General features: G+C 34.8%; 1 protein-coding gene across 2 annotated transcripts; it reads right to left on the reverse strand.

The window, feature by feature from the left end:
* Positions 1-1,090: 1,090 nt before the first annotated feature.
* LOC128703557 (acanthoscurrin-2-like) lies at positions 1,091-11,445 on the reverse strand. 2 transcript variants are annotated; one of them, XR_011392841.1, is made up of 4 exons: positions 11,314-11,445; positions 10,072-10,472; positions 5,028-5,173; positions 1,091-1,107 (listed from the first exon to the last, which is right to left on the reverse strand). XR_011392841.1 is itself a non-coding variant. In XM_053798231.1 (3 exons), exons 1-3 carry the CDS (start codon positions 11,332-11,334, stop codon positions 5,146-5,148), a joined length of 450 nt encoding a protein of 149 aa, XP_053654206.1. In that variant the 5' UTR covers positions 11,335-11,445; the 3' UTR covers positions 4,953-5,145. The 2 variants fall into 2 exon arrangements, 1 of the variants encoding a protein (XP_053654206.1); XM_053798231.1 differs by lacking the exon at positions 1,091-1,107 and having other exon boundaries at positions 4,953-5,173.
* Positions 11,446-11,687: the final 242 nt, after the last annotated feature.

An 11,687-nucleotide genomic window follows, 5' to 3' on the forward strand; every position in this document is an offset into this window, starting at 1 on the left:
GCACTCTGAAGGAGGGGTGTTAATGTTGCAGTTTAAAAACTGTAGTGTAAAGCAACCTTCTGGCAAGACAATGATGGAGTGAATAATGGTGAAATTTTTTTTTCTTTTTCGGGCCACCCTGCCTTGGTGGGAATCGGCCAATGTGTTAATATAATATATATATATATATATATATATATATATATATATATATATATATATATATATATATATATATATATATATATATATATATTTAATGTTCCAGAAAATTCGTAATATTTCGATTTTTGTTGGTCATCCTACTTAATATTATGTAAATTATGTTTCATTTATAAATTAGAAGATCAAACCTCCCCCCCCCATAACCCCCTATATGAAAAACTAGGAGAAGTATAATATTAATTTTGAAAAAACACCTCAGAATTATCATTATACGGGTATGCCTACCTATTTATTTGGTAGTAGACTTGCAAGATATTAAAGAAAGAATATATAACACATTGATTGTTGGGTCATAAGTGCGGACAGCATAATGAATAGAGTTTAAAAAAAAGTCTGACTAAACTTTGGTAGGAAGCAAGTTTCCAAGACAATTTGGTCATTTATAAGCATAGTTACAAGTTGGGATCTACTGTATATAACTGGTGGGATCTCTGATGTTAATCGGGATACATTATTTAATTATTGTGTATGTAGGTATTTTGCTACCGTGTTTATTAAATTTAATATTTTAAATTATGGTAATGATTTCTATGCAAAACATGTTTATAAAGAGTGGAAAATTATAAATGTGGAAATATAAGTTTATGGTGGATGTTGCGCCTAGTTTAAACAGCGCATTATGGTTACTGGTTAGGGGGTACAATGGTACCATGGTACAATAAGACACCAAATGATAAATTAGACACATGTGGAACATTTAGGTATCTTTACTATGTAGACGTTTCATTAACATGTGACTTTATCAGTACAATACTGAAGACTGGAGAGGTACAAGATGAGGTAATCAGTCCCTTAGTCTAGTTGTAGCTGGGGTCGGAGAAGGCGAGTTGCTGATGAGGTCTTAAGAAGTTGTGTGCGTGTCGGTTCCCTCCTCCAATTCTGCTGTATTATGCCGACTCTGCCCTGTAGAAGTGTATGTATGTGTATATTGAATGCATATTGTAATTTTATATAATTAACTCCTTCATATACATTATTTATATTGAGTGCTCATGGCAAATGAATACTATACATGGGGACACAGCGTTAGTCACAGTGAATGGTAGTGATAGTGGATGCTAGTGACAGTGGATGGTAGTGACAGTGGATGGTAATGACAATGGATGGTAGTGACAGTGGATGGTAGTGACAGTGGATGGTAATGACAATGGATGGTAGTGACAGTGGATGGTAGTGACAGTGGATGGTAGTGACAGTGGCTGGTAGTGTCAGGGGCTGGTAGTGAGAGTGGCTTGTAGTGACAGTGGCTTTTAGTGGCAGTGGCTGGTAGTGACAATAGTTGATAGGAACAGTGGCTTGTAGTGAAAGTGGTTGGTAGTGACAGTGGCTGGTAGTGACAGTGGCTGGTAATGTCAGGGGCTGGTAGTGACAGTGGCTGGTAGTGACAGTGGCTTTTAGTGGCAGTGGCTGGTAGTGACAGTGGCTGATAGTGACTGTAGCTGGTAGTGGCAGTGGGTGGTAGTGACAGTAGCTGATAGTGACAGTGGATGGAAGTGACATTGGCTGGTAGTAACAGTGGCTGGTAGTAACAGTGGCTGGTAGTAACAGTGGCTGGGAGTGACAGTGACTGGTAGTGACAGTGGCTGGTAGTGACATTAACTGGTAGCCACAGTGGTTGTTAGTGACAGTGGATGGAAGTGGCATTCGCTGGTAGTGACAGTCGCTGGTAGTGACAGTGGCTGGGAGTGACAGTGACTGGTAGTGACATTGGCTGGTAGTGACATAGGCTGGTAGTCACAGTGGCTGTTAGTGACAGTGGCTGGTAGTGACAGTGGCTGGTAGTGACAGTGACTGGTAGTGGCAGTGACTGGTAGTGACAATGACTGCTAGTGACAGTAGCTGGTAGTGGCAGAGGTTGGTACTGACGGTAGTTGATAGTAACCGTGGCTTGTAGTGAGAGTGGTTGGTAGTGACAGTCGCTGGTAGTGACAGTGGCTGGGAGTGACAGTGACTGGTAGTGACATTGGCTGGTAGTGACATAGGCTGGTAGTCACAGTGGCTGTTAGTGACAGTGGCTGGTAGTGACAGTGGCTGGTAGTGACAGTGACTGGTAGTGGCAGTGACTGGTAGTGACAATGACTGCTAGTGACAGTAGCTGGTAGTGGCAGAGGTTGGTACTGACGGTAGTTGATAGTAACCGTGGCTTGTAGTGAGAGTGGTTGGTAGTGGCAGTGGCTGGTATAGTACAACATCAACACTAGTACTAGTACAACACCAACACTGGTACTAGTACAAACACCAACACTGGTACTAGTAATTTTCGCTCACTATGAGGCGAGCCAAAACGACATGGGTTCGAGTCCTTGGCTACTCGCAGTGTTGTTGTTCATTAAATTGTACATATATGAATCATGTTTCATAAAAAGCAGGTTTGAAAATGATATGAATATTTATTTAGATTCATTTATAATTAATAAAATTTAAGAAGAATTTAATAATGCATTGGATAAATAATAAATCTTAATTCTTGGGTAAAGTACTTGGGTTGGGCAAATATTTTGTTAGTGGTATGTTGTGAAGGACCTACCTAGTTGGGGCCAGCAGGCCTGCTGCAGTGTTAATTTCTTATGAGTTGAGTGTCGTCGCATGTCAGGTGTTGCTTTGTTGTGGGATGTGATGGTGAGGTGTGGTCTCCACCTTTTATATGCCTTCCTTTGATGTATTGTATTTATATTTCCTTGATAATGTGAGAAGTCACGAAAACTCTTGGAATTTCACTATCCTTTCACAGTGGTTGTTGTGCATTTTTTATATCATCTGTTTACTGTGAACTTATTGTGTGTGTGTGTGTGTATATATATATATATATATATATATATATATATATATATATATATATATATATATATATATATATATATATATATATATATACATACATATATATATATATATATATATATATATATATATATACATACATATATATATATATATATATATATATATATATATATATGTCGTGCCGAATATGTAAAACTGGTCAATTAGCAAGAACTCGTTTAAAATTAAGTCCTTTCTAAAATTTTCTCTTATACGTTTAAAGAGATATTTTTTTCATTAATGTTAATGTAAAAAATTTTAATTTTGCACCAAAAGAATCTTAGAAAACTTACCTAACCTTATTATAACAAGAACAATTTGTTTTAGCCTAATCCAACTAAATATATTTTAGATTTGTTTACAGTAATTTAATACTAAACAAACACAGTGAAATATATTTTTTTCGTTAGGTTCAGAATGATTTTGGCGAAATTATGAAATTATTGCATACATAAATTTTCACTTGTCCTATATGGCAAGATGAGCGTTGCTATTTAAGCCAAGATCGCAAGTTCTGCCTATTCGGCACGACATATATATATATATATATATACATTATTGAGCCCACGAACAAGTGGTATTGATCAATAACAACACTGCGACTAGCCAAGGACTCGAACCCATGCTGCTTTGGACTGCCTCACGGTAGGCAAAAACTCATGACGCCTTTACCCACGGGACCAAACATTCCTTAAGAGTAGCGCACCCAGTGGAACTGAATGTTTTACTCTCTAATTAAGGACACGTTGGTGTGGGAGTCTCTAGGCTAATTTCATTCTAGTCCCTGTTTGGTGTACTAGTCCAACGAGCAGGATTTTATATGAGACAGGCCAAAGCAGCATGGCTTCGAGTCCTTGGCTAGTCGCAGTGTTATTGTGAGCACTGGCTCAGTCAAGTTGGGATGGCCCAATCGCTGAAAAGGTGCTTGCCAACATGCTCAGGGCTGCAACATCAGACAGGGAGTCTGCCTGTCTCCAGACTATAAGCGCACCTCACTCCGGGGACTTCGTCCAAACAGTTCCCATACTGACAATGGGAACGCGACTCGACCCGTATTGCAGTGGCTCTGCGCCTTGCTGCCCCAATTCACACAGAATATATGTGTATTTGCAGCGAAGCGCAAGCAGACCAATACGGTCTACATGGTCCTAACTGTTCCAAAGCCAAGGGCAGGCATGCAAGACACAATGAGGTCAATGACATCAAAAAGAGAACCCTTGCTACAGCTGGATGCCCAGCCGAGAGGAAGCCCCGATCACTAGCAGCCAACAAAACCAACAACCCAGCAAACTGCCCCGACGGGATCACCATCTATCCTTGGAAGAATTGCAAGCTCTTAGCATGAAACTATACCTGTGTGTCCACACTGGCTGACACCTACATCCATCACAGTGTGGGGCTACAGGGAGGAGCTGCTGACCACAGGGAGGAGTACAAGATCAGCAAGTACAGGGACATAAGCCAACAGTATCAATTTGTCCCAGTGGGATCAGAGACCTTGGGATCATGGGGGAAAAATGCCACACGTTTCCTTAAAGAATTGGGTTCCAGACTCATCGACACCACCAGGGACCCAAGGGCAGCCACTTTCATGTTCCAGCGCGCCTCAGCGTTGCCATCCAGAGGGGAAATGCATGTTGCATATTTGGCTCGCGTCCGGCTTCGGAGGAGCTGGAGGAAATTCATGATCTTTAATACATTGTACCATTGAATTCATGTTTGTGTTTTCTGTAAATGTATTCTGTTTATTAATAAATGTTCACATATATATATATATATATATATATATATATATATATATATATATATATATATATATATATATATATATATATATATATATATATATATATATATATATACAGAGAGAGAGATACATGCCCCATTAGATAATGAAAAGGATTTCAATGTACAAAATACAACACTATATTATATCTGCTAATACATTTATTTATTAGGCATAAATATTGGTCACGAACAAGTTTAGTGTAGGTGTTTACAAGGTGTCCATTAGCAAAGGTTTTAGTGGACGACGTTTGTTGTGGTCGTTCTAACTATCAAATGTCGTTCAGATGTTCGTCCAGACGACCTCTAGCCTCTTCTCTCCAGCCGTAGTACCTACCACCACCCACCACCACCACGACCCCTGAAAGAACCGTCGTTCAATAAACTTTATTGAGTGTGGCAACACAACTTCCGGGGCCAAGTATACATCTATATCTACTTATGAGAATATTGTAAAGTTACATATACTCTTCTAAAGTTACATATACTCTTCTAAAGTTACATATACTCTTCTAAAGTTACATATACTCTTCTAAAGTTACATATACTCTTCTAAAGTTACATATACTCTTCTAAAGTTACATATACTCTTCTAAAGACACATATACTCTTCTAAAGTTACATATACACATCTAAAGTCACATATACTCTTCTAAAGTCACATATACTCTTCTAAAGTTACATATACTCTTCAAAAGTCACATATACTCTTCTAAAGTTACATATACTCTTCTAAAGTCACATATACACTTCTAAAGTTACATATACTCTTCTAAAGTCACATATACTCTTCTAAAGTCACATATACTCTTCTAAAGTCACATATACTCTTCTAAAGTCACATATACTCTTCTAAAGTTACATATACTCTTCTAAAGTCACATATACTCTTCTAAAGTTACATATACTCTTCTAAAGTCACATATACTCTTCTAAAGTCACATATACTCTTCTAAAGTCACATATACTCTTCTAAAGTCACATATACTCTTCTAAAGTTACATATACTCTTCTAAAGTCACATATACTCTTCTAAAGTTACATATACTCTTCTAAAGTCACATATACACTTCTAAAGTTACATATACTCTTCTAAAGTTACATATACTCTTCTAAAGTCACATATACTCTTCTAAAGTTACATATACTCTTCTAAAGTCACATATACACTTCTAAAGTTACATATACTCTTCTAAAGTTACATATACTCTTCTAAAGTCACATATACTCTTCTAAAGTTACATATACTCTTCTAAAGTCACATATACACTTCTAAAGTTACATATACTCTTCTAAAGTTACATATACACTTCTAAAGTTACATATACACTTCTAAAGTTACATATACTCTTCTAAAGTCACATATACTCTTCTAAAGTTACATATACTCTTCTAAAGTCACATATACACTTCTAAAGTTACATATACTCTTCTAAAGTTACATATACACTTCTAAAGTTACATATACACTTCTAAAGTTACATATACTCTTCTAAAGTCACATATACTCTTCTAAAGTTACATATACTCTTCTAAAGTCACATATACACTTCTAAAGTTACATATACTCTTCTAAAGTTACATATACTCTTCTAAAATCACATATACACTTCTAAAGTTACATATACACTTCTAAAGTTACATATACTCTTCTAAAGTTACATATACTCTTCTAAAGTTACATATACTCTTCTAAAGTCACATATACTCTTCTAAAGTCACATATACTCTTCTAAAGTTACATATACTCTTCTAAAGTCACATATACACTTCTAAAGTTGCATATACTCTTCTAAAGTTACATATACACTTCTAAAGTTACATATACACTTCTAAAGTTACATATACTCTTCTAAAGTCACATATACTCTAGTAAAGTTACATATACTCTTATAAAGTCACATATACACTTCTAAAGTTACATATACTCTTCTAAAGTTACATATACACTTCTAAAGTTACATATACACTTCTAAAGTTACATATACACTTCTAAAGTTATATATACACTTCTAAAGTTACATATACTCTTCTAAAGTCACATATACACTTCTAAAGTCACATATACCCTTCTAAAGTTACATATACTCTTCTAAAGTTACATATACTCTTCTAAAGTTACATATACTCTTCTAAAGTCACATATACACTTCTAAAGTTACATATACTCTTCTAAAGTTACATATACTCTTCTAAAGTTGCATATACTCTTCTAAAGTCACATATACTCTTCTAAAGTCACATATACTCTTCTAAAGTCACATATACTCTTCTAAAGTCACATATACTCTTCTAAAGTCACATATACTCTTCTAAAGTTACATATACTCTTCTAAAGTCACATATACACTTCTAAAGTTAGATATACTCTTCTAAAGTTACATATACTCTTCTAAAGTTACATATACTCTTCTAAAGTCACATATACTCTTCTAAAGTTACATATACTCTTCTAAAGTCACATATACTCTTCTAAAGTTACATATACTCTTCTAAAGTCACATACACTCTTCTAAAGTTACATATACTCTTCTAAAGTCACATATACTCTTCTAAAGTTACATATACTCTTCTAAAGTCACATATACTCTTCTAAAGTCACATATACTCTTCTAAAGTCACATATACTCTTCTAAAGTCACATACACTCTTCTAAAGTTACATATACTCTTCTAAAGTCACATATACTCTTCTAAAGTCACATATACACTTCTAAAGTTACATATACTCTTCTAAAGTTACATATACTCTTCTAAAGTCACATATACTCTACTCTTCTAAAGTTAAATATACTCTTCTAAAGTCACATATACTCTTCTAAAGTCACATATACACTTCTAAAGTTACATATACTCTTCTAAAGTTACATATACTCTTCTAAAGTCACATATACTCTACTCTTCTAAAGTTACATATACTCTTCTAAAGTCACATATACTCTTCTAAAGTCACATATACACTTCTAAAGTTACATATACTCTTCTAAAGTTACATATACTCTTCTAAAGTTACATATACTCTTCTAAAGTTACATATACTCTTCTAAAGTCACATATACTCTACTCTTCTAAAGTTACATATACTCTTCTAAAGTCACATATACTCTTCTAAAGTCACATATACTCTTCTAAAGTCACATATACTCTTCTAAAGTCACATATACAATTCTAAAGTCACATATACTCTTCTAAAGTCACATATACTCTTCTAAAGTCACATATACTCTTCTAAAGTCACATATACTCTTCTAAAGTCACATATACACTTCTAAAGTTACATATACTCTTCTAAAGTTACATATACTCTTCTAAAGTTACATATACTCTTCTAAAGTTACATATACTCTTCTAAAGTCACATATACACTTCTAAAGTTACATATGCTCTTCTAAAGTCACATATACTCTTCTAAAGTCACATATACAATTCTAAAGTCACATATACTCTTCTAAAGTCACATATACTCTTCTAAAGTTACATATACTCTTCTAAAGTCACATATACACTTCTAAAGTTACATACACTCTTCTAAAGTCACATATACTCTTCTAAAGTCACATATACAATTCTAAAGTCACATATACTCTTCTAAAGTCACATATACTCTTCTAAAGTCACATATACTCTTCTAAAGTCAAATATACTCTTCTAAAATCACATATACACTTCTAAAGTTACATATACTCTTCTAAAGTTACATATACTCTTCTAAAGTCACATATACTCTTCTAAAGTCACATATACACTTCTAAAGTCACATATACTCTTCTAAAGTCACATATACTCTTCTAAAGTCACATATACTCTTCTAAAGTCACATATACTCTTCTAAAGTCACATATACACTTCTAAAGTTACATATACTCTTCTAAAGTTACATATACTCTTCTAAAGTCACATATACTCTTCTAAAGTCACATATACTCTTCTAAAGTCACATATACTCTTCTAAAGTCACATATACACTTCTAAAGTTACATATACTCTTCTAAAGTCACATATACTCTTCTAAAGTCACATATACTCTTCTAAAGTCACATATACTCTTCTAAAGTCACATATACTCTTCTAAAGTCACATATACACTTCTAAAGTTACATATACTCTTCTAAAGTTACATATACACTTCTAAAGTCACATATACTCTTCTAAAGTCACATATACACTTCTAAAGTTACATATACTCTTTTAAAGTCACATATACACTTCTAAAGTCACATATACTCTTCTAAAGTCACATATACTCTTTTAAAGTTACATATACTCTTCTAAAGTCACATATACTCTACTCTTCTAAAGTTACATATACTCTTCTAAAGTCACATATACTCTTCTAAAGTCACATATACTCTTCTAAAGTCACATATACTCTTCTAAAGTCACATATACTCTTCTAAAGTCACATATACACTTCTAAAGTTACATATACTCTTCTAAAGTTACTTATACTCTTCTAAAGTCACATATACTCTACTCTTCTAAAGTTACATATACTCTTCTAAAGTCACATATACTCTTCTAAAGTCACATATACAATTCTAAAGTCACATATACTCTTCTAAAGTCACATATACTCTTTTAAAGTCACATATACTCTTCTAAAGTTACATATACTCTTCTAAAGTTACATATACTCTTCTAAAGTCACATATACTCTTCTAAAGTCACATATACTCTTCTAAAGTTACATATACTCTTCTAAAGTTACATATACTCTTCTAAAGTCACATATACTCTTCTAAAGTCACATATACTCTTCTAAAGTCACATATACTCTTTTAAAGTCACATATACTCTTCTAAAGTTACATATACTCTTCTAAAGTTACATATACTCTTCTAAAGTCACATATACTCTTCTAAAGTCACATATACTCTTCTAAAGTTACATATACTCTTCTAAAGTCACATATACTCTTCTAAAATCACATATACTCTTCTAAAGTTACATATACTCTTCTAAAGTTACATATACTCTTCTAAAGTCACATATACTCTTCTAAAGTCACATATACTCTTCTAAAGTTACATATACGTACGTACTCTAAAGTCACTTAATCTGTAATGTGAGAGTTTATGACTGATCATAAGTCTCATAAAATTTTTGAATTAACTCTAGGTTAGTCATTATTTTAATTAAAGCGAAGTTTACTTATATAACAAGTAACAAAACTGTTCATGCATTATCGATGTACTCTTTATGTTTGTATACAATATAGAATGTTGTGTTAGCAACTGGTCTCACTCAGGCCTTTACTTACCCACCGTATCCGCCACCAAATTTACTGCTACCGAATCCGCCTCCAAATCCTCCAGTACCGAGTCCGCCTCTAAATCCTCCGGCACCGAGTCCACCAAATCCACTGCCACCGAAGCCACCACTTCCAAATCCACTGCCACCGAAGCCACCACTTCCAAATCCACTGCCACCGAATCCGCTAGTGTATCTACTGCCGCCGAATCCACCAAGTCCACTGCCACTGAACCCACTACCACCAAATCCACCATTACCAAATCCACCACTACCAAATCCACCACTACCAAATCCACCACCACCATATCCAGCACCACCATATCCACCACTACCATATCTACGGCTGGCAGAAGGATGTGGGTGAGCCACAGCAACGCCCACAGCAGCCATCACCAGCATCATCATCATCTGGAAAATAATAAACAGAGATTAAACATGTGAATGTAGCTCGACTCTGCAGTCTAATCAATGTCTTCAAAAGTACGTAAACTTCTGATAAAAAAATGTTTATTATAAACTACAGATGAATATAGTGTAATTCTTACACTGACAGTTAAACAAGAACATATTACCTCATCCAAAAAACAATCGAGTCAATTCAACAAATGACAACGATACTGGAATCGGATTGATTCGAAAAAAAATTATAAGGAAGTGGAACTATTCAAAGGAATATTTAATGCAGCTCTGATCTTTAAAAAAAATCGATAATCATGTTTTCCCTGGATAATTCTTCACTCTCATTAAAGTACATATATGAAAATAAACCAATAGTGAGTTCTGTATCCATCTGAAGCTTCGCAAATTAATTAAACTCGGGGATCAGTTGCTTAATAGAACACTGCATTAAAGGGAGTCTTCCTGACTGTTAAGAGCATCACCAGTACTTGCAGCAGCACTCAGTAGCAGTAGCAACAATATCAGCACTAAGTGAATAATCCGACTACTCAAGGTCCTCTTTACATCCCCTAAGGACCCCGAAAATAGTTAGATGGAACCTGGTGGACTTTTTTTTTTTTAGATGTCTGGGAACCATGTTGCTGGTGACTGTGATCTAGTATAACTAGTGACAGGCAGAGAACAAATATTAACGTCTTAACTAAAACAGCAAAACTATTAAAAAATCAACATTGAAAGCGTGAGAATCAACTCTAGCACCAACACTTGCAACAGCACCAGTACTGACACCAGAACTGCCAGTAGCATCAATTCTTACCAACGACAACACGACAGTTTTCTAGCTACTCACCAGAGTTCGCAGAGAGATCATGGTGGCTGCAGTTTGCTTGTGAGTCAACAAGTGCTACTAGACTATGATAAGCTCCTGCTTATATTGCCACCTCACACGAACTGCAGTGTTGCTCTTGCCAACTGTTGCTCTTTTACCATCATAAAATAAATACCACGATGGATTTGATTCTTTAGTTCTCGTGTTATGTATGGAAAGCGACGCCTATTTTACTGGAAAACTTAAAAAATTTTATATTTATTATAGACTTAAATAGAGCAATTGCATTACGATTGGTTGGTATCAGTCGTACAGGACAAAGGTAATCACTGATGATCGCAGTGAAGGAAGTGTGGAGGGGAATTTTACAGTGATTTGCTGGATCATTTGGGGAT

Source organism: Cherax quadricarinatus, chromosome 37 (genome assembly GCF_038502225.1).
Source record: "Cherax quadricarinatus isolate ZL_2023a chromosome 37, ASM3850222v1, whole genome shotgun sequence".
NCBI lineage: Eukaryota > Metazoa > Arthropoda > Malacostraca > Decapoda > Parastacidae > Cherax > Cherax quadricarinatus.

What these genes read in the sequence shown, in the direction of transcription:
- LOC128703557 (XM_053798231.1), bottom strand. Translation starts at nt 11,334, where the DNA reads ATGATCTCTCTGCGAACTCTG. An exon ending in TGATCTCTCTGCGAACTCTG is followed by an intron (nt 10,473 to 11,313) that starts GTGAGTAGCTAG and finishes ATTATTTTCCAG; the next exon opens with ATGATGATGATGCTGGTGAT. An exon ending in TTTGGTGGCGGATACGGTGG is followed by an intron (nt 5,174 to 10,071) that starts GTAAGTAAAGGC and finishes CGGTTCTTTCAG; the next exon opens with GGGTCGTGGTGGTGGTGGGT.